At 38.8% G+C, this 23,711-nt stretch overlaps 2 protein-coding genes across 3 annotated transcripts; both read left to right on the forward strand.

The window, feature by feature from the left end:
• Positions 1–3,242: 3,242 nt before the first annotated feature.
• vtcn1 (V-set domain containing T cell activation inhibitor 1) lies at positions 3,243–8,618 on the forward strand. Its single transcript, XM_067602598.1, has 5 exons — positions 3,243–3,274; positions 4,325–4,389; positions 6,015–6,374; positions 6,718–6,969; positions 8,554–8,618. Exons 1-5 carry the CDS (start codon positions 3,243–3,245, stop codon positions 8,616–8,618), a joined length of 774 nt encoding a protein of 257 aa, XP_067458699.1.
• On the forward strand, positions 8,395–22,932 carry trim45 (tripartite motif containing 45). 2 transcript variants are annotated; one of them, XR_010930679.1, is made up of 9 exons: positions 8,395–9,402; positions 10,368–10,656; positions 11,135–11,280; positions 12,225–12,541; positions 17,065–17,194; positions 18,368–18,482; positions 18,693–18,819; positions 20,215–20,433; positions 22,388–22,932. XR_010930679.1 is itself a non-coding variant. In XM_067604295.1 (8 exons), exons 1-8 carry the CDS (start codon positions 8,915–8,917, stop codon positions 20,367–20,369), a joined length of 1,767 nt encoding a protein of 588 aa, XP_067460396.1. In that variant the 5' UTR covers positions 8,395–8,914; the 3' UTR covers positions 20,370–22,932. The 2 variants fall into 2 exon arrangements, 1 of the variants encoding a protein (XP_067460396.1); XM_067604295.1 differs by having other exon boundaries at positions 20,215–22,932.
• Positions 22,933–23,711: the final 779 nt, after the last annotated feature.

The following is a 23,711-nucleotide window of genomic DNA, read 5'->3' on the forward strand; positions in this document are numbered from 1 at the left end:
ACTAATATTTTGATTGGAGTTATTGGAGTACCAAATTAGAGAGTTTGTTGATCACTGAGAGTATATAATTGATAATATTAACATACTTTAAAAGTCCTTTGTTAGTCACATACACTGCAGTGCTCTAAACTGTGCAGACATAATATACAACAAACTTCAGCTGAGGATTTTATTGTTAAAATTTTCTTTTGCATTTAGTAAACAAAATGTTTACTAAATGCAAATGTAATATGTAATTGTAAGTTTGAAAAATGAACTCTGTATAATCATATTAAACCACTTCATATCACAAATTATTAAAGTTTTTCTTATTTGATTGCCATTCATCGTTACTTACAAGTGATTTGGTCTTATACTGGATTTTGATGAGGTTCTCCTCGTGGGTCAGCTTTTCTTTGCAAGGAATTCCAGTCTGGGAGATGTTGTGGTTTGTCATGAGGCAAAAGTACCAATCTCCATCAAACAGAACAGTGGCTCCCCATATGGCACTCAGACACAAGTACTTGATGATCAACTGAAGAATAAAGCCGCAAACACGATAGCGGCAGTTAGGAAAAATCTTCCTTTTAGGGAAAAGCTCAATGACGTTGACAATCCAGGTGAGGATGAAAGGAGGGACAGCCAAGTACAGTACACCATTTACGTGTATGCCTTCATCTGGTTTGCATGAGCATTCAAAATGCATGTCAAATATATACTGCAGAAGGTAAAAGATGACTATCAGGAGGAACGTACTCACAGCATTTCTTATTACTTCAAAAAGTCCTTGAGGGAGATCATGAGCCAAGTGAGCCATGCTGGCTGAAATGAACGTCAGACTGAAAAAAAAGGTTCCCAGATATGCTTTTGAGAGGCCGCTCCAGTTCAATTGTCTACTTTTTCTTTCTCTCAGAAAATCTTGTTCATCCACTAAAGGATCAAGCAGTTGCATGCATATGATGTTCTCTCCACCTCCAGCTGAGTGAAAAGGTGTCAAGCACGAGAGGAAACATTCAAATGGTTTACAGCATATTTTACCTTAAATAAATCTGGATGGCGATCAGTATGAATAAGAATGACACGGTGGTTTACCACAATGTTCCAGTCTTCTTTTGTAAGGAACCACGCACAAAAATAAAGAAATAGTTTTTAAATATTTTTACGTGAGAAGACTGATCCCACTTTTATGTCTGTGCATTACATACAAAGCTGGAGCTGGGAACCAATTAGCTTAGATTAAAGACATAAAGAGCAGCAGCTAGCCTAGCTCTTTTTAAAGTTAAAACATATGCATACTAGCACCTCTAAAGCTCACTGATTAACACATTGAATCTAGTTGACTTAATCTTTTTTCAAACAGAAATGTAAAAAACAGTGGTTTTGAGGGGAGTTATGTGCTGTAACAACAAGCTAGCTGTTAGTCCTCTGGTTCCAGTCTTTATGCTAGGACAAGATCGCAGCCTCCTGGCTCCAGTTATGAACTCAGTGCACAGATATTAGAGTGGTATTGACCCACTCATCTAATCCTCAAAAAGAGAGCATATAAGCGTATTTCCCAAAATATTATTCTATTATTATACTATTCCTTTAAACATAAATGTTATTGTACCATGTTCATCTGCATTCTTTTGGCAGGTCATAATTAAAAAAATACACTCAATGTTGGAACAACACTCAACAAGGACAACACACATCATTTAAAATGAGGCACAACAGTAGACATACAGACGAGTGACAAATTAAAGGAAACACTGGTACAGGTCTGAATTGCTTGACCCCTTCAGTGAGGGGATCTGGTGGCTCTGTTATGCTGTGGGGGACATTTTGCTGGCATGGTTTGGGTCCACCTGTCCCCTTAGAGGGAAGGGTCACTACAAATCAATACAAAGTTGTTCTGAATCCTCACCTTTATCCTATGATGAAACATTTCTATCCTGATGGGAGTGGTCTCTTCCAGGATGACAATGCCCCCATCCGTAGAGCATGAGGGGTCACTGAATGGTTTGAAAATGATGTGAATCATATGCTATGACCTTCGCAGTCACCAGATCTCAACACAATTGAACATCTATGGGAGATTTTGCATTGAGGTGTTAGACAGCGCTCTCCACCACTATCATCAAAACACCAAATGAGGGAAAATCTTTTGGAAGAATGGTGTTCATCCCTCCAGTGATGACTTTTACCTTTAGATACAGGATACAGGATGCAGATCCAGTGAGTGTTTTCATTTATTACTTGTTAAGTAAACATAAAAGTCAAAGGTGTTTTAAAGGTCAAAGCCATCATAATCACTACTAAATGATTCAGTTCACCTGTATGGCAGTGCAACTGTTACTGAAAATTAACTTTGCATGTATTTTTTTTTCTCAGGCTCTTGTCTGTATTTAGAAGAAGGATGATGTGTAAAAAAAACTGAAATAAAAACTACTTCTTATTTCATGTGGTTATATTGGAACTTCAGACTTTTTGAAGAATTTTTTAGTGGTCATTAAAGGTCACTTCTTTATCCCGTGTCATGCTGATTACGCTAGTCTGTCTTCAATCAAGGAATATTATCAGTCTATTTGCAGTCAAATTTGAATGTATTCAAACTCTGTTGTGAGGAAAAGGTTGAGATAATTTAATATATTTGACAACAAACATTCTCTAGCTGATACAACTTTTTCCATATCACTTAATGAATGTCTAAGTGTCAAATGTGTGCTGTTTCTGAGGCTTTTCCACCTCTACAAATTGTAATTTACTCCACCTTGAGTAAACTGTTGAAAGAAACACTGAGTACTTAACATTCTTTTGCCTTTACGCGCAATATCTTCACAACACATTATCCAACAGCAACCGATACACCATATGATATAGTCATATAAATGACTAGTTACATTTTTTACAGTATATAAAACATACCAAATGTTTTTGGAACAACCTTCTGATTTGGAGCACTTTTCTCTCATTAGTAGTGTTAGTAGCCTGCACCTTTATGTTGATAAGATAAGTGAGTTACTGTGACAACATGTCAACAAGTAAAAAGCACACACCTTAAAGGTAATATTTACTTATGGTGTTGTGTTTAAAGTGCTGTGAAAGAGACCAAACAGAAGACTGTCATTCCGTGGAAGTCAAAGAAGTCTGTTCAGCAGTAGAGGATGTGTGGAAACTATTTTTGGAAGAATGGATATTTAAAGGGAATGGTGTGACTGGACCTCTGACTTCATCAAAAGGATCGAATTGTTTGTTCTTTTCAAGACGCTCTGCCTGCAGCCATGGCTTCCCTGGGACAGATCATCTTCAGCAGGTGTGGATATAAGCTTTGAATAAGGTTTTTATAAGGTGTTCTCTACAGGTAGGGATTCAAATATGTAAACATATAGGTCTCTATAGTAATGGAAAGTATACTAAGTGCATTTTTTCAAGTTCTGTACTAGTACTTTTTTTTTTAGTATTTCCATTTTATACTACTTTATACTGCTACTCCATTACATTTCAGAGGGAAATATTGTCTATTTTCCTACACTACACTTAACAACTACTAGTTACTTGCAACTTTTCAGATTACGATGTTACATAAAAAACACTGAAAAAGCATTGTTAAAGATTAAACCGGTAATTTCATTTCTGAATTTCTTCAAAAAGCAGGGTCTACATGGGGCCCTTGTCATTTTTGGGATGTGTATGAGTTGTTAGCACTTCCACCAAAGAGAGATTTTCTCTTAAACTTCTCAAATGGTTTCATTTAGATAACAGTTTAAGGGCAAACGTGGAAATGATGATTTCACAAAAATCTTAAAGAAAAGGTTAGAGGAATGTCTGAAACATTTTTGTGTAGCAGGACCTCATTTTCTCTTCTCTCTTACCCTGTTAATCATCTCACAGCCCCTCAGATTCATCTTGTGACCCTTTTGAGGGCCCCTAGCTTAGGAACCACAGGATTAAACTACCTAAGTCAACAGAAAGTAGTTAAAACCAGCTCTACCTTGACCAGATACGTACAAAACAGTAAAATGCTGCTTACACATTAATGCATCAGTAACAACTACAACATGTAGTTGTCACAGAAGCCATTCTTCTGCAAGTGAGTACTCTTACTTTTGATAGTTAAAGTATATTTTGCTGTACCTTGGATTTAAAATGCAGAACTTTTACTTCTAATGAAATTATTTTTACTTAAGTAAAGGATCTGAACCACTGCTGTGTTTGTACAGATTTCCACAGCGGGAGGATCATCTTGTCTTGGTTGTTGTGAAGTTGATCCATGAGTCGATTTTAGCCGAACCCCGCTGTGTGTTTGCTTCTCTGCACTTTACACAAGCTGATTTTATGTGTGTGTGTTTCTCTTTGTGTGTAGCATGATTATCCTCATCATCATATTCTCGGCCATCATCATCCTCATCTTAGCCTTGGCATTCTCAGGTAAGAACCGCATATCATCGTGACATGCTGTTATCATTAGTGATGATTAGTCTCTTTCAGGCCTCATGGGTGTGTTCATGTGTCTAAACAAAAAGACAGTTAATGTGTGTATGTCGGTGTGTACTGTACTGTACTTGAGAACAATTTTGAGGTAGTTGTACTTTACTTGAGGATTTCTGTTTTATGCTACTTTATACTTCCACTCAGCTACATTTCAGAGGGAAATATTGTACTTTCTACTCCACTACATTTATTTAACAGCTTTTACTATTCAGATGAACATTTGACACAATGGATAATATAACAAGCTTTTAAAATCCAACACATTGTTAAAGATGAAACCAGTGGTTTCCAACCTTTTTGGCTTTTGACGTCTTACAAAAAGCAGTGTGTAGTTGGGGTCACATTTCAGATGTCTATGAGTTGTTAACAGCTCCACCAAATAGTGATTTTTCCCTCTAAACTTCTCACATGCTTTCATTTCAATAAATGTTCAAATGATCATTTGAAAGATTAGAGAAAACATTTAAAACAGATTCGTGTTTTTTCTTCTTTCCTCTCCCATTAATTATCTCACAAACCCTCAGATTTAACTGAAGCCCCTTTGGAGGGGCCCAACCCCCAGGTTGGGAACCCCTGGATTAGTTAACTGTATATGAAGTAGTTCAAACTAGCTCCACCTCCAGAGGGACGAAATGAGTACTTTTACTTTAATATTTTAAGTAAATCTTACTTAATAATACTGATGTACTTTTACTTAAGTGGGATTTTTAATGCAGAACTTTTACTTGTAATGGAGTGTTTTTACCTTGCTGTATTGGTACTTTTACTTGAGTAAAGGACCTGAATACTTCTTCAACCACTGGTGTGGTGTTATTTGTAATGTGCATTTCAATGTAGGTTGAATTTCCATCTGAGATAAATTATGTTTGTAGAGACATCTTGCTTGTTTCTCACCATTTTTTCTTTTCCTCCAACATAGACATGTTTGACTACATATGGTCCTCTTCTGGTACAGTAGGGTTTGGTTAGGTTAGCCCACCTGTAAAAGATCATATGTTCAGGTTGGGTTGGGGTTAGAGCTGTCAGTGATGCCAACACAGAATAAAACTGGGAGTGAACACGCAGTGTGGGGGTATTTTTTTGTTTTTCAGTGCAGATATTTGCTACTCAGTCCCTGCAAGGAATGTGAGGATGTGCGTGTGCCTCTTAAGTTCAGCTGCAAAATGCAATTATCCACAGCTACACAATCTTCTAAATTTGTTTCATTTAAAAAATCTGAATCCAGATCTACATCAGAATACAATAACAAATAATCATGGGATACATGTTCCATATTTTTTTTAGCAAGGAAGCGCCACTGTGGTGGTGAAGATGTTCAAAGATGCTCTCTCACAATGTTAGGAAATACATTAACAAATTCTTGGATATACACAAATAATCACTCACTTTTTCTGAAGCCCTTACTTTCCACTAAATGTCATTGAAATCTGTTACATTTTTTGATATATCCCATCTCATAGGAAAACAAAAAGGACTAAAACACCTAAACCCTGTGTTGGAGCTAATAATCTGGACATATTTTCATTGCATTTCAAGTCTGTGTCTGTGTCCTCCTCCATCAGGCTCCTTGTCTGAGGTGCAGAGCAGCAACAGATTGCCCATCGCCAACCTTGGAGAGGATAAGCTTCTAAGCTGCTATATTCACACGACCAGTGAACAAACCACATTCAGAGAAATGTCAGTAACTTGGGAGAAGAAGGAACTGAGTGGAGTTGTTTACCTGTATGAGAATGGAGCTGCAGATCTTAAGGACCAGAACTCACAGTACAAAGGGAGAACTCAGATCTTCCCTGATGCTTTGCCCAAAGGGAACGCTTCTCTGTTGCTGAGGAGTGTGAAACGTAATGACGAAGGGGAGTACACCTGCCATATCAGCTCCTCTGATGGAGGAGGGAAGGTCAACATTCACCTGAGAACAGCAGGTAAGAGTACTCGTCTTTCTACTTTCCTTGTGTTTGCTTTGATAATGAATATCTCTGAGAACATTTGTAGCAGTCTGAGTTGAAACACTCATCTGTTGAGTCAGACTATCACAGGATAGATAAGAAAAATGTCCCTTCTCTATAGTTCCCTTTAACTGTATTATTACACCTGTTTGTTTTTTTTACTACTTTATTTTCAGGTATTTTATGACCTGAGGCTTAAAAAGTAGCTGTACCCAATGTGACATGACTGTTTACTGGCAGCACACTAAATATCACATAGCTGCCTTGAAAATTTGACATTGCAGCATGAATTAATGATTTTTATTTCACTTTTTCACAGCTTTTTCAGCCCCCACATTTACATTCTCAAATGGCACCCTGTCTGCTGAGGCAAGCAGGTGGTTCCCTAAACCAAACGTGACGTGGTTGGACTATTTTGGGAATGTCCTGCGGGGGAGCACGAGCTTCACGCAAAACTCTGCAGGGATATTCAGTGTAGTGAGCAGGCTTCAGCCAGTCAATGTCAGCGACACCTACACCTTCAGGATTCAAAATGACTTGGTGATTGCGGTCTCTGAAGCAACAATAACAGGTACACTTTTATTTTTTTTTAATAAGCATATCTGTGAAATTTAAAATCACTAGGTTGATGTGTTATGAATTGGCAGTGTATGCTGCAGAAATTTAAAGGGTACTCCATGAAGTTCAGTTTACTCAGCATGACGGGTAATATTCAGTCTGTTAAAGCAGCTGCACAACGTCATTTGTGACTATGGAGAAAGTGAAAACATAGGCCTGATGATGTCATAGTGATGTCATCAGGGTTCTATCAGTTTGGGACTTCAATTTTTTAACAAAAAGCCTGCATTATAAACTAGGAGTGAGGGGTTTGAAAGACACGGGCATGGCAAGGAGGGAGCATATAATGAAAGACAGTTGAGGTGCATTATGGGTAGTGTATAGGATCCATACTAGGGATTAAATATCAGGATATTTTGACCTCTGCTGCTTTGATTTTGAAAGTTATTGTATTAATCTGTCTCTCACAAACACCCCAACTTTATTGAGGGAGTAAATTGGTGGAATACTCATTTAATTTAAGTGACATCAGGTGCTCATTTCTCAATAAAAACAAAACAAAACAAAAAAATAGAAAAAATGTTTTTTTTAGCATTATCTTATAATACACAAAGTTTAAAATCCAAACGAAGACAAGTATCCTCAAGAAAAAAAAATTAATTGCATTTTAAAAAAAGATTTGAATCTTTGCATCTTTGCATATTTTACAGGCTCTGGTGTTTCGAAGAACACATACTTCACCTACAGTGCTGCATCCTCCCGGCCAGGATCATACCTGAGTATTATGATCAGTGTCCTCTGCATCTATTGTCTGATCTAATCTGACACAGACACACACACATTGAATTTACTTTATAAATAATGATAAAGCTGGGTGTTTGCATGTGCAGGCAACACATTTGTTTAGATTTTGATAAAGTAATGACAACATAAAGCAGTAATGTAATATTAAGTTACTTGGTTATTAATTTATTACAGTGGATGTTGTTACTGTGTAACGACAATTAACTCTGTGGTGCAAGTTTGACAAGTTTTACATTTTCTTTGTATTTCCTCTGATGTACTGTATGTGTCATGTCCTAAGTGAAGGCTCTGTACATTATTTGTCAGTAAACCTTTCTGAAGCCTGAATTCAGCTTGAGTTTTATTTTTATCTGTCTGTTTATCATAAAATGAGATGAACCACCATCTTTGCGGAGAAATTGCAGCAAAATAAGAGCAATGTTAAAATATGGAAATTTTAACATATAAAAACTAAGAGTGTTACAGAGTATCATGAAATTAGTAGCCATTACTGAGTTAAGTAATAAACTAAATACATTTAGTTCTGAAATAAATGCGTTTGATGTAATATTTATGATGAAAAATTAGATAATTGTGTAATTTAAGTAATTAATACAAATTAATAATTACCACTAAAGTGTTGATACTGATGTTTTTTTTCCCCTCAAGTTGATATTTTCGAAAACATACAGTACTTGAATGCAGCATTACCCATCAGCCTACACTAACTACACGTGTGTTTACAGATGATAATCACAACATCAATCAGTCCACACATGCCATAAAATAACATATTGTTCTGTCCTGCCGGTAGATGGGGACAGTCAGGGTCCCAGTTTGGTAGTAAGGAGTCCTGGAAAGTCTTTGGACCACCCCTGACAGGCAATGGGAGGCTTCCCATTGGTCTGGTGTTGGGTGAGGTGTCAAATGTCCCGTGGATCAGTGAACGCAGCCTACTTCTGAAGGAAAGTAGGACATTCCGGTGGGATTTTAATCAATGAGCTGAAGTTTGAATAAGAACGTGTGATGGTTAAGTTTCATGTGAGTGGTTATATGCAGGAGAAAAGAACAACAGAAGTTAAGTTTCAGTACTGAAGAGTTTGTTACAGCAGGGTGGATTTTGAGCTGGTATTCAGTGTTTTGTTTTTGGCACAAGAAGTCACCGAAAACAGACAATGTCGCAGCGTGAACACAAGAAAAACGCGGAGCAGCCGACTTTAAACTCGGAACACGAGCTACACAGCGTCGCAGTGAACCCGAGGGCGGTGTGTAACGTGTGTAAACGCTTGTACCGGGACCCTAAAATCCTGCCCTGTCTGCACACCTTCTGCTCCGACTGTATCGGCCAGCTGGAGCCGTTCTCGGTGTCCTCTCGCAGACACCGGGGCGGTCCGGAGGAGGGCAGGGGCGGCGAGGCGGTGGAGGAGGACCGACTCGCCGTCACCGTGACGGTGCTCTGCCCCGACTGTGACTCCGAAGTGGACATCCCGCCTTCGGGGCCGGCCGGGCTCAGCATCGACCACCTAGCGCTGGACGAAGTGTTCCTGGAGACTCTGGTGACGAACGGCCCGCTGGGATGCGACCTGTGCGGGGAAGGAGGCGCCGAGAGCCGCTGCGAGGTCTGCTGTGTCAACCTGTGCGAGTTCTGCTGCCAGGCACACAGGTAGAGTCTACTCTACACTACTCTACTCTACACTACTCTACTCTACTCTACTCTACTCTACACTACTCTACTCTACTCTACACTACTCTACTCTACTCTACTCTACTCTACACTACTCTACTCTACTCTACTCTACACTACTCTACTCTACTCTACACTACTCTACTCTACTCTACTCTACTCTACTCTACTCTACTCTACTCTACTTTGTTCTACTGCCAGGCACACAGGTAGAGTCTACTCTACTCTACTCTACTCTACTCTACACTACTCTACTCTACTCTACTCTACTCTACACTACTCTACTCTACTCTGTTCTACTGCCAGGCACACAGGTAGAGTCTACTCTACACTACTCTACTCTACTCTACTCTACTCTACTGCAGGCACACAGGTAGAATTACTCTACTTTACTCTACTCTACTCTGCTGCCAGGCACACAGGTAGACTCTACTCTACTCTACTCTACTCTACTCTACTCTACTGCAGGCACATATGTAGAGTCTATTTTACTCTACTTTACTCTACTCTACTCTACTGTACTCTAATCTACTCTACTCTACTGCAGGCACACAGGTAGAGTCTACTCTACTCTACTCTACTCTACTCTACTCTACTCTGCTCTGCTGCCAGGCACACAGGTAGACTCTGTTCTATTCTATTCTATTCTATTCTATTCTATTCTATTCTGTTCTTCTCTGCTGCCAGGCACACAGGTAGAGTCTACTCTACTCTACTTTACTCTACTCTACTGCAGGCACACAGGTAGACTGTACTCTACTCTACTCTACTCTACTCTACTCTACTCTACTCTACTCTACTCTACTCTGCTGCCAGGCACACAGGTAGACTCTACTCTACTCTACTCTACTGCCGGGCACACAGGTAGAGTCTGTCCTACTCTATTAAAATAACTGACATCCAGACATGTATGTATCTGTATCTGTTCTATCTTGTGTCTGCAGGCGGCAGAAGCGAACAGCGTCTCACTCAGTTCAGTGTCTGGAGGAGCTGAAGTCTCGAGGTCGTCTCTGCCGTCCTGTCCTCTGCTCCTTTCATCCCGGCCAGGAGCTCCGGCTCTTCTGCCAGCCCTGTGACCTGCCAGTCTGCCTGGAGTGTGCTGCCACGCTGCACCGTGACCACCGCTGCTGTCCCACACTTGATGTTATCGATCGTCATGGAGACCGCATCAGAGAGCTGGTGACAGTGCGCCTTCGACCTCGCCTGGAGCAGCTGGAGCGGTCACTGCAGAAGGTACCATAGAGACTGTTTTGAAAATGATTGTTTTTTTGAGGTCACTTTATATTTTGGTGTGTCTCCCCATTTATCATACTCAGCAGCTGCCTGCTGGACCCATTTTAGCTCCAACCAAGCACCACATTGCACAAAGTTGGATTTGAATGCTATAGTAAATAACAAATATAGTGGCAAATGTGAATCCCAACTTTAAAACAAACTTAAGAAACCTGCCGCTATGTCCATGATTCTATGGATTTAACATGGGGAATGTTGTGGAAAAACATGTCTTCTCTTTTATTCAGTTGTGTGTAAACCCAGTGCTGGGCTACTTATGACATACTGTAAATCAACATAATGTAATCACCTCATTGTCACAGTTTTGAATACACAACACCATTCTCATGTCACAACATTAAAGATTTGTCAATGACTTTTTTGCAAATATCAGGTATCCTATTTTGAAACTAAACTTTTCCTTCCCACTCTGTGACAGGTGGAAGTATCCCAGGAGGCTTTGCAGGCACGAGTGGAGGCAACTGCGAGCGAGGTGAGGGCATTTGCACGAGGCTACGCCAGCGCTGTGGAAGCCCACTGCGTGTCTCTGCTGCGTCGTCTGGAGGAGCTCCGTGTCCAACGCAGGTATGACACAACCAACATGATTACCATGGAGTAGGAAGTGTCTTATAGGAAGTATAAGATTTTTTGAAGTCAGCAAACAGCAGAACTTTTGTTTACTCTGCAGCCCAGAATTTTTGAAACATCTCACTCATACTCAGCTTGGAATAAAAGGTCTCATTTGAGATTGGCTGACATGACTGAGGTAGTTTTTAATGAAACAACACACATGTAACTACACAATAGCTAAAATGATTTGTCAGTTAATCAATTATTTGATCAAAACTTTTGATAATATGTAAATTGTTTAAGTCAAGTGTCAAACAAAAATGCCAAACATTCTCCAGTTTAAATTTTTCAAATGTGAGACATTTTCTGCTTTTCCTTTCGTTATATTTTTGTAAATTGAATATATTTGGGTTTTAGATTGTTTGTCTGGCAAAACAAGCAATACGAAGAAATTACCATGGGCTCTGGGAAATTATGACAGACAGGTATAGATTAATTGATAATGAAAATAATTGTTAGTTGAAGCCCTAAAACTACACATTTTTCCACATATTTTCCACTTCTGGCCATCTACTATATCAGGAGAGAGGGGTCCAATATGCTGTTTAAACTGCTACAAAAACAAATATGTGCCATAATACTTATGAAGCCCACAAACAAGATGAAGTTCTCCTAATGGGACAGTTGTATTTTGTGGAGTTGTTGACTTACTGCCAACTCTGAAATTTTGCAATTTGTTGTTGTTGTTGGTGTAAAACTATAATAGGGAGACTATAACCACACCACCTGCTCTGAGTTTTTTTCAAGGAACATTAGATGCACCGTTTTTTCACAGAACAATATACTGCAAACTTCACTTTGATAGATATACACAGTCCACCTGGACATGTAGTGCATTCATATTTCTCACCGAGTGCAAGGGAGGTGCTACTGTCATTCACGCTATCTCTGTCCCACAGGAACCAGCTCCACCTCCAGAAGGCGCAGCTGCAGCAGGCTCTGCTGGACGTTCGAGGTGGTGTGGAGTTCGCAGAGAGACTGCTGAGCTGCGGCTCAGACGCTGAGATCCTCAGCGCCAAAGGAGTGACCCTGAGAAGACTGACCTTGCTGACAGAGAGCAGCTACGACCCCCACCTGGCAACAGTCGCCCCCGACGATGACAGCAGCATCAGCTTCATGCCCAGGGAGCCAGCAGGGGAGGTGGAGGGCTACCCGGTGGTCGGGGTGATCCACTCTAAGACGGTGGATCTCAGCAAGTGCACCATCGAAGGAGAAGGTAAACAGAGCTTAATGCAAGTATGTTCTGTTTTCTGTAATGAAAAACAAAATGTCAGGATCATGTGACACATTGTTCTTAGGAGTTTGTGATGTTAGTCATGTAGGAGTTTCATCTTTGCACACCACTGGGGTTAAAGTTGGTTTGATAACATGTAAATTGTGTATTACAGACTTGAGACTTTCAGTTAATACTGACAAAGCTTTATTATCTTCATTAGGCAAATATGCAGGTAAATATTCATGAATTAATTGCAAAACAAGTATTCCTGGGATCAGGTGTTAATTGAGAGTTTTGTACTTTTCTTTCTTTGGATTTTCTGCCTGTTTAAATTGCTGCTCTGCTCCCTTTCCCCACATACATTACACAGTATGTATGTTTCTGATAGGTGTATCCTGTATTCAGTTATTATCTTTATTTTAAAAGCTGGATGCAGTTTGTTACCCCAACCACCTGTTTAACTAAATACTTTTAAAGTGCTATTTGACCTGGCAAGAAAACCAAAGCTTTATTTCTAGAGATCACTGGGAGTAGTTGTAGGCAGGTGAGTGTAGAGGGGATGAGTTTTGGGTAAGTACTGGGGGGGGTCTACAGTTCTCCTGGAGCAGCCAGTTAAAGATTATTACCTTCCTGGTGCTTTGGCTCAAAGACAGAAATTCCTTTGGAACTGAAGGAATGTTGAGGTGACTCAACAGGCCTGAAGGCAGTACACCGAGGGAGTGTTTACACACAAACACACACACCGTGAAAGAGAAGAGGTGCAGGACACATTTACATGTGACATTGCAAGTGGCTATGGGGCATTTTCGAGTAACAGGAATGACTTTTTTTAAGACCAAAGGCATTTAGTTACTCCTCCAGTGTTTCATAATAGAAGAAAAACACACACACACACACACACACTCAATCAGCAGGCAACATGACATCAGATTAGATTTTTTAGTAGAGTGACTACTGCGATGTGCAGTTAATTCACAGGGAAAAACATTAATTTAAGAGGAATTATACAGATGAGCCAAGTGTGGCCCTGGGTTTCTCATTTTTCTCTGACTGTACACGTACATCTACTGTAAATCATCACTCAGTAATGGGAAAAATGAATAATAGCAATAAGCTTTATTATTGCACAAACACATTTAGAACAATAGGTTTCATTCAAAGCAGTTAAAGGCTCAGGTGGGCATTTTCACTGTCTAAAATGAACAAAGATGAATCAAAAATAATAATAATAGATAAATGTATGATTAATATAATCCTTAGTTTCAGCCCTAACATAATACCCAAAATAGCATTGTCCTTATCACGCCCTTCCAACACACACACACACTCACTCACTCACTCACTCACTCATCACTTGCTCACTCAGCAGAAATTTGTGAAAGCTTGTCTCTGTGAGAAGCTTAGCTACAAGTAGTGTTTACCTGTGTTAGAGATGGTAAATAACATGTAGTGAAGCAAATAACAACTTGTATGCGGAGTCCCTGAGGTGTCAAAGAACAATGTATCGTTGGGAAGCTTGCCAAAAGGTCGGCCAGCTGAGTGTGTGTTGTACCGTGTCAGGCGTTTGTTTGGGTGCGGGCCTGTGTCGGTGTAGGACTGGGTGTATTTTGTTTGATTTGGGACCGCAAAGAACACTTCGCCCTGCAGTGACCTTTCCATTTATCCAAACGGCGCCACACTTCTTTGACGTTTTAATGTTTGTTCTCCTTTTTTATGTGAAGGAATGGACTACATAAATCCACTGTATCACCACATCAGCTAAACCAGCTTTTTCTACCTTTTAAGTTCCTCCCAACTTAACATTCACTGTGTAAAGCCACATCAGCTTTACACAGTGTAACTCTTCCATTTAAGTGAGCAGGTAAAGCCCAGACATCTGTGTTGACTATAAGAAAGTAGAAATCACAGAGGCTTAGTGACGATTATCCTCTCTGTGTGATAAGAGGGTTTGAAGTGTTGGATTTGGACCTTGAGGCTGTACAGCACAGGTGAGATGGAGGCCAGAACAGTTGCGGGTGTAGTGGTGACAGCTGCTGGGTACTCGGCTTAGCAAGAACACATAAATTCACAGATAATGCACACCCATTAGTGGCAGCACAGTAGCAGTGTTCATAGAAAGAGTGGTCCAAATGATAGTAATTGTAGTAGCAGAAGGAGCTTTTTAGCAATGGCAGTGGTTGTAATTTCTGTACCCTGTAATCAAAGCGTATATTTGTATAAAAGTAATACAGGTGTCAGTACTTACATGGTTATCTTCATTACTGATTAATCTGCTGGTTATTTTTCAAATAATTGCTGGGTCCATTATATGTCCTTAAGATAGTGAAAAATAGCCATTAGTGTCCCAGAGTCAAAGATGATGTCATCACATTGCGTTGATCATTATTCTGTTGATCAAGTAATTATTTAAACCACTACTTGTTTCAGCTCTTATTATAGACTAGCTCATATTGTGTGACTTTAAAGCCTCATTATGTAACTTTTGCTGTACAGCAGCCACTGTGGACACAAGTGCCAAATACAAGATATGGTACATTAAGTTTGCCTCATTTTCCCAGGAATAATCATTTTACATTTATTATAACAGTAGTGTAAAACAATAGAAAAGTAAGGTAAACTGTTAAATAAACAGAAAGAGAAAATCATGATAGAAGTCTCAATTTCAGATGCTTTTAGAAATGCAATTGTAACATTTGATAGTGTAGATTAGGGCAGCAACTAACAATTATTCTCATTATCAATTGTTTTCTCAATTAATTGTTTTCTTTATCCTTAACGTTAATAAATATTGAAAGCCATTATAAGCCGTATATTGATAGCCATTATAATTTCCCACACCCCAAACTGACGTCTTCAAATGTCCTTTTTTTTGTCCGTAAAATATTCTGTTTATTATAATGTACCAAAATCTCACATTTGAGAAGCTGAAACCAGCAAATATTTGGTATTTTTTTCTTTAAAAAAGGACTTAACAATTATTTGATTATCAAAATAGATGTAGCTTAATTTTCTATTGATCAACTAATCGCGTTTATCTTGAAATAAAATAATAAACGGGGACGTTCTATTGGAAAATTAAGATTTGAGACCACAAATATGTACCCTGCTGAAATGTTTCTTTCATACTAAAATGTAGTGTAATAGTAGCACAAGTAGGTAAGAGAAGAGTCATAAAGTCAATAGATTCACAGCAATATCTCTTTAAGTCAGCTAACATTAGCCACCAGAAGCTACTGGTCATACTGGATCACGTAAGGCTGTTATGACAAAATCCCTGATTGTATTGAACTGAGCATTATGTGTGTTTTGCATCTGGGTTTAAATTTTTAAGAGGAAGATTGTGTTATTTTGTCTTTCAGACCTTTCATGCTCTTGTTTAAACGGTGCTTTGTAGCTCATGAGCTCATCTCTGTGATGTGCATATACATGAAGTCATTTCTGCACAATTTCACAATTAATGGTGCCAGTTTTAGATTTATACAGCACTTGAATAAATGTAGTGTTTATTGTACTGTTACATCCGCCTGTAGTAGTATCAGTGGTAGTTGTAGTAGTAACAGTAATAAGTAACACAAGTACTGTCAGAGATGGAATCAGAAGTAGCAACAGTAATAGTTGCAGTAATGATGTGGTTAGCAGCAGTAGCATCAGGTAGTAATAGAAGGAGTAGAAACAGAATTAGAAGTATTTTCATTAGCAACAGTAGCAACTCCAACAGCATCCAAACACATCACCCTGAAGCCCCTGGAGAACTCTGAACAATAGCAGATGAAAACACAGTGTAGGATCATTACTTATCCAGCAGCTAATAGAAAGAAAATGCAAAGCAACATCAATCATTGATGTAAACACAAATTATGTTAGCTTTAACACCACAACGACCCCACAACAGCTGATGAATATCTTGTGCGAGCGGAGCACCGGCTAATGAAACACTAAATAATGACGGGAGGTTTTGGAAAACCGTAGTCAGCATCTCTGGAGCCCAGCTGAGCCTAAAGTCACTCTCAAACTGGCTGCAAGCACCATATGTTTAGGGAGAAAGTGGCTTACGTAAGCACTCAATGCAGTGGACACAAGACAAATGTCTGAGCGTCTGTGTTGTGTGTTGTGTCTGAAGTGCCTCCTCTTCAGTGCCCGTGCAGCATCGCCTGTTAAACTTGGAGAGACGCTTCTTCTGAGTGTGTTTGTATGTGTGTGACTGTCTTTCTGCGTCTTGTGTGTTTGCAAAGTGTGTGCCTACACTGTATATATTTACATGACAAACTTTTCTTTTCTCTCAAGCTATGAGTGTGTTCTCTCTGACCTCTCTGCCTTGCTTTCTCTTTAGTGTGTGTCCATGCTTTCTGCTTTCTTCTCAGGTGAGGGCAGGCTGATTAATGCCCAAACGTTTGGAATGAGATGTTCAGTAATCACATATGAGTGCATTGTTCAAGTGTTATATACTTTTAGCCATGTAGTTTAAGTTTTTGTCACTCTGCGCATTCGTCTGGCTTCTCACATCTCACCCCTCTTTCTCACAGGCCTACAGCGAGGGAGGGAAGGCCAGCAGGGTCACTTCACCCTGGTGTGCCGAGACTCAGCTGGAGAACAGATGGCACGAGGTGGGGAGCACGTCCTGGTCAGCATCGTTCACAAAGAGAAGAAAAACTGGTGAGTTAATAATGGAGCCTTAGCTACACCAAGTATTTCTGATTCACCAAGTGAGAGGAAAGTGGCAGGAGGCCTAGTAGATTAAAAAAAAAAATCATCCTGCTGAAGCATCTTGAATCAAAGCAGTTTGGTTTTATCCTTACACTAGGGGAACTTTCAATGGTGATCCAGTGCCAAACTGCAGTTTTTGGTGTCGACATTGATTGTGTTTTACGTCGTCTTCTACCCATCTGCTCAGAACAAGACGACATAATCCTGAACACCTGTGTGTTGAGCTATTTTTGTCACTTTGGTTGGAGGAGGCAGGCCCTTATAGAGACCTTTCTAAAATGATTCAACATTCTTCAAGCAGAAAAAAATAGTTGATTTTAGCAAATAATGCCAGGAAGACTAATATCTTATTCTTATGAGCATCTCTTATCCACAACAGCTTTATGTATGAATGCCTGCTTTTTCAGACAATTAGGCTAACTCCTTTACAGCCTTATAAAGACATGCATGTGCATGTATTTCGTCTTCAGTGTGTAATTTGAATGTGCATTGTCAAAGCACAGTCACAAAGACCAGATCCACTATAATTAACCATTGATAAAATCGAGTGCAACCAGCACCAACTACTAACCACACAAACCTCTTGTACACTTTAAAGTGGTCGACTTCTATCTCACAGCGTCTCAGTTGATGCACTAAAAGTCATCAGCAGTGTTGGAGACAGTGAGGACCTCTAGAGGTCAACCAGTGACTGCAATGCCCAATACGATGTAATGGAGAAGAATCTGTGTTGGTTAAATTTCATGGCAGGATTTATTGTTTTTAAAAACATGATCATCATTTGTGGAGTGTAAATAAGATCATTATGGGAACTGTCAGTGAGATAAATGAGCTCAAAGTAACAGGCTGCACCCTTTTTATTAAGATTGGCTTGTTTTTCTACAAGCAATTTTTTTTTTAAGAATGCTATTAACTCATGAAAATTGTACACATAGTGGCTTTAACTGTGGTTAACAGCTGTGGTTACTGTGTTGATAACTGGATGTAGAGAAGCAGAACACAGATGTGATGTTACAGTAATACAAGGAAGTGTGAGAAAGAAACATGATGAGAGAAGATGAAATGCATGCCCTTAAGAGTGTTATTATTCTGTAGTATTAAAAAGTTTTTTTTTTCCATTAGCACAGTGGAGACGACAGTGGTTGACAACAACGATGGGTCCTACACGGTTTCATACACACCTGAAGAGCTGGGAGCTTACTCAGTGTGGGTTTGTGTCAAAGCCCAACATGTCAAGGTACAAAATCAACACACAGAGGTTTAACATTTGAAAATAGGAGAAAGTATACCAACATTAAAGTTTGAATGTATTTTTTTTCCCTTCTCAAAACAGTTATTTATCACATTTTGCAGTTGAGATGTTATGTTAAAATAGACATGGCCTTGCCACTTTTCTGTTTTCATCTAAGTGACTGACTGACTGACCGTGTCCTGTCTCGTCCTGCAGGGTTCTCCGTTCATCCTAAATGTGAAGAGGAAGTTCAGGCGTCACACTGGAACGTTTCACTGCTGCTCCTTCTGCTCCAGTGGAGGAGCCAAAGAGGCTCGCTGTGGCTGTCCAGGAACTATGCCAGGTACACAGAGGAAATCTTCAAAATGTGCACTTATACCATTTTTATTCAAGTGTTTTTTTGTTTTGTTTTGGGTTTTTTTTGCAATGGACGAGTGTCAAGCACTGCACTGACAAAACAGAAGCAGAGACAATTTGTAACCAGGGCCTTTATTGTATTATTGGACAAGACTGTCATCAGTGCTTTTTGAATGACTTTTTTGCTCATGATGATATTCGTGTGGCACTTGAGTCTTTTTACGAGGAAGATATTTAGCTCTCTCATTTCTCCATGTGTGCTTACATTTAAGTTCATTTGGTTAACGCACACAGCAGCCATCCGTAAGATAAACTTAATATATTGCAAATGTCATTTCTCTGTTGATCTACAGCGAGCATGTCCAGGAACATTGTCTGGAAGTTGTTGAAATGCATTGTGGTTAATGTATGAAAAGTTATGTGTATTTAAAAGAAGCAGAATTGGATGAAAGTATGGAAATAACGTACATAATTCATGATAGATTTATGATAAACAATCGTGTAAGAAGGTAAATCATTTTTACCTTCAGTAATAGTGGTAGTTCCTAAAAGTAAACTAAAAATAAAGCACTGCTGTAATTCTGCTGCATGTCCTTCAACATAAATGAAGAAAAAGTGGTGAATTGACGAAGGAGGTTGTGCTTCACCCATGGGATTCTCAGTGGAGTGCTAAACCCAAAATCCACTAGGCATGTTCCAAAAATGAAAAAATGACCAATCTCAAGTATACTATGAAATCTTATTTAAATCCCATTGCATACAAAATGAAACTTCACAAACACAAACACAAACACTGCTACTGACCATCATACACACAAATGTTTTGGATATACACATTCAACACTATGACACCAAATGGACTTAATGATGACTTCAGCTTAAAATGTTTTTTAGGTTAAAACTGTTTGTAACCCTTTATGTCCCTTTATTGCCATCTAGTGTATGTTCTTAGTGGGAACTCAATGATGGTTAGTAGCAGTGTTTGTGTTTGTGTTTGTGAACATGCATGTTTGTATGCAATGGGATTTAAATAAGATTTCATTGTAAACTTGAGATTGGTCCCTGTGTCTAGAACCATGGGACGAGAAGGGTGATTGGTTCCCAAATGATTTGGTCCAACCCCCAGCTGTGTACTAACTCTGCCCTTGTATATATGAGTGAATTGAACCTATATACTTAAAACGCTCTGAAGAAGGCTCTGTGCCAAAACACGTAAGCATTTTTCTAATGTGATGTGAGCCGAATAAACAAGTGAAATGTTAATATTTTGTCCTCCTTGACTGGAAAATTGAGAAGAAAAAGTGGTGTATGCGTACCTGTGCAATGCCACACAAATCCTGCTTTTGTTCCTGATCTCATGTCGTGTCCTATCTGACTGCAGGAGGATTTAAAGGCTGCGGTCACAGCCATAAGGGTCACCCTGGGAAGCCCCACTGGTCTTGCTGTGGCAGCACCGTGGAGCAGTCTGAATGTTTGCTTGCCAGCGTGTTGGCTGCAGTATCCCCCCGCGGCCACCTACGCACTGTGGAGCTCTGAGGCGACGTGGAGACAAGACCTATCAAGATGATGCAAGTTAATAAAGGATGGCAACAACCAAAAGGTTAGAGCAGCAGGGGAGTAAGCTTACGGTTGTTGGTGTGAATATTGGGCAGACTTGAAAAGGTCAGACAAGGAAACTGAAGCTCTAAAGACACAGTGACAGGCACAGGCAGGACATCACAGTTGCTGTGTCCTCTGGCAGACACTCTGCTAGTTGTTGGCCTAATTGTGATACAGGAGCCAGCATACCATTAGATACTAGCAAATAAGACACACATCAAAATGTTTCAGGCCATGTTTTAAAGTGCCTTTAGTGCCCCTCCAGGCACTGCCTACACAGTCTGACTGAACTTTAACCACTTTTTATGCACACATTGCAGGAGCTTGAATCACTGAAAGACAAGATACGTGATCTACTCAATAATGACATTGTCACAGTCATACAAGAGTTCATCCATGTGAGATGCTCAGTACAATCAGTCTCCTACTAAAGCAAACGTGTGAAGGGTGCATGTTTACAGTTTACCAGCAATCTTTCAGTCTTAGGCTGATGTGTTGAACCTGGAAGATGCTGTCTGTTTCAAAGATGCTGAAATCTGTTCCAAACTCATTAGACCGGAAACATCAAAAATGACCAGACTGTTGTCCTGAACACTTTCTCTGAGAGTACACAGGAGAATACACAGAGGGAAGAACTGTGATCCTCACAAGCGTTTACATTCTCATGAATAAGTTTATTTTGGGAGGCAAGTAATTACTTACTATCAACTATGTAATTATGAAGTAATTAGTGGTGCAAAATAGAGCCCAACACATAAATCAGTAGGCAGATATTATCGGCCAGTACTGACTCAACGTCAGCCGATAAGTAACAGGAAATTGCAGTATAAAAATGCCAAATATATGTTTAAAGTATCACTATTACATTTGTCCACCAGAGAGGACTGACAAAAAGTGTCAAATGTCCTCCTGCTCAGTACATCAGTTGTTCACAATTGTTTAAAACTCAAATTTAAAGGAACCTTATCAAAATGTTTGTTTATTTTATGCATTTATCTAAAAAAAGAAAAAATGAATATTGGCGAATATATCATTATCAAAATTTTAAAACGCTGAAATAGCGACAATCCAGTATCAAATGGGCTATAGTACAAAAACGTCTTTGTATGAAGAAATAACATTATAATGCTACATTTAAAAAATTGTATTTAAAAGTTTGTTCATGTGTGCTCTGAGTACCTAGAATTTATTTACTATGTTACTTACTACAGGTTATTTACCACTATTGACCTTGTTTTTATGGGTAAACTATGGGTTGTTTGGCATAGTTTCCCAATTAATACCAAGTGATTACTCTACTGTTATTACTTTATTTTATTTTATTTCTTTCTGCTCACTTCAGGTTAATTTTTATAACAATAATTACTATATATTCACTAGTAAAACTGCCTCCCACTGTAGAAGTATTAACAACAGGTACTTACTCTTTTGGTGGGTATGTAGTAATTACCAAATAAGTAATTACAGAAAAAAATGACAAAATATTAAATAATTATCTTCCAAATTACCAAATATTATTAATACATGAAAATGATCAATAATAAATGAATACTTTTTATTTGCTGCATGTAATGTTATTATTTCATGGTACTAACAGCACATTTGGTAAAATAATAATGATTATTATTAATTATGTTCTGTTGATGAGTTGATCCATATTCTGTGTTGTCATGTGTTGGGAGAATACTGTCCGTTTCCCATACATATATGCATTATTGTGGTCAGGATAGAAAGGTGCATACAAACAATTCATCCTGAATATTTCATGAATCATACAGAAATGCCTGTGAATTCTCTCAGGATTCTTTGGAGGCTGTTAAAAATGTGAAAAATATTCTATTTCCAAACTACAACATGTGTGAATGTAAAAATTTCACATGTCATTCAAAAGAGCTTATCATTATTTTGAGGAGAAAGTCAGTCAAATCTACACATGGTCTTTTTTTTCCCTTCAGTTTCATTAGCGAGCAGCTACACTATGCCTTCTAGTGAGGAGGGCTTCATCTGGGAAACACTGTGACCTCGAGGGTGCCGTCACCTTCCTCATAGAATACAAAATTGTTCCTCTCCTGAGGCGGTGTCACAGTACTGACTTAAACCACTAACACGGAACTCATAATGAGCCACTTATTGCCTTTGTGTTTTTTCCTGTATTCCTGAACATGCCCTATTGTGAGTGTGACTGCAGGTAGAAATGTTTTTTTAATATTAAAATATGTTGGATCTGCTGATTTTAAAGACAAATAGTAAAGTAGACCTATGCAAATGGCTAACATGATGACTAATCTTTCATGATTTGTGGTCCAAAGTCTTCAGAATGACAGGGAGCGTCTAACACTGTGAGTATGTTGCTGCTGTTCACATTTTGAGATGTTTCTATTACACTCTGACTTTAAGTTCATCTGTATGTTAAAGTGTTACACACTACCTTGTTGTGCTCCACTACTTTTTACTGAAACATCTGCACAATAAAATAAACACATTTATTTGTCCGTTTTCATATGCTGCCTGATTCTTGATGGTGCGACATGTTTACTGAATTAACAGGAAACTTCTAGAGAGCCTGAAAATTTCACCCACTCCAGTTAGTGTTGCACAAGAGGAATTTAGCTTTTATTTGTCTTCATTTCGACCAGTATTGTGCCCTGTAAAGCAACAAAAACTCCTCTTTACACTGGAGTTCAAACAAATAACAAGTGTGCTTGCATTTGCATAAAACATACATGAAAATGAGACTGTTAACCAGAGAAGTTTCCAGTGAATACAACTAGTAGAATAAGCTTTAACTTCTGCATCATCACCATCACAAATTCGTAACAGTAAATATAGGCGTCAAAAGCCAGAACATGACCAAACAGTGCTGGGAGAAGCATTAAATAATCCTATATAGATTTTTTTTCTGTATTGCTATATAGATATCATAACACATTTCTAGATACAGTTAAAGATTGATTAAGCTTCATTTGATTTTTAAGGTCAAAACTACTTTATTATGTATTATTACTCTATGTAAAAAATGACTACTATTAAAAAAAATATGGATGCCTGGTAATTAAAGATAGATTGTGATTTAGCGATTCTTTTATAAGAGCATAGCCCTTTACTCCCTGATCTTTGATTCATTTTCCAGTTTGTTTATAGGATAATATTATACATTTTAACTGTAATTTTAAAATGTTGATTAAATCGTTTTCCCCAAAAAAACATGCAGAATAGATGGTAGTAGTTTTTTCCACCCTGAGTGGTGTAACAACTGAAGTCTATTCAGATGAGCACATC

Source organism: Thunnus thynnus, chromosome 11, assembly GCF_963924715.1.
Source record: "Thunnus thynnus chromosome 11, fThuThy2.1, whole genome shotgun sequence".
Lineage (NCBI taxonomy): Eukaryota > Metazoa > Chordata > Actinopteri > Scombriformes > Scombridae > Thunnus > Thunnus thynnus.

Bases quoted from the DNA above. Each gene is read 5' to 3' on its own strand.
- trim45 (XM_067604295.1), top strand. From the start codon at position 8,915: ATGTCGCAGCGTGAACACAAGAAAAACGCGGAGCAGCCGACTTTAAAC. The intron at 9,403-10,367 runs GTAGAGTCTACT...TTGTGTCTGCAG, and splicing joins TTCTGCTGCCAGGCACACAG to GCGGCAGAAGCGAACAGCGT. The intron at 10,657-11,134 runs GTACCATAGAGA...ACTCTGTGACAG, and splicing joins TGGAGCGGTCACTGCAGAAG to GTGGAAGTATCCCAGGAGGC.
- vtcn1 (XM_067602598.1), top strand. From the start codon at position 3,243: ATGGCTTCCCTGGGACAGATCATCTTCAGCAG. The intron at 4,390-6,014 runs GTAAGAACCGCA...CTCCTCCATCAG, and splicing joins CTTAGCCTTGGCATTCTCAG to GCTCCTTGTCTGAGGTGCAG. The intron at 6,970-8,553 runs GTACACTTTTAT...TCCTGCCGGTAG, and splicing joins CTCTGAAGCAACAATAACAG to ATGGGGACAGTCAGGGTCCC.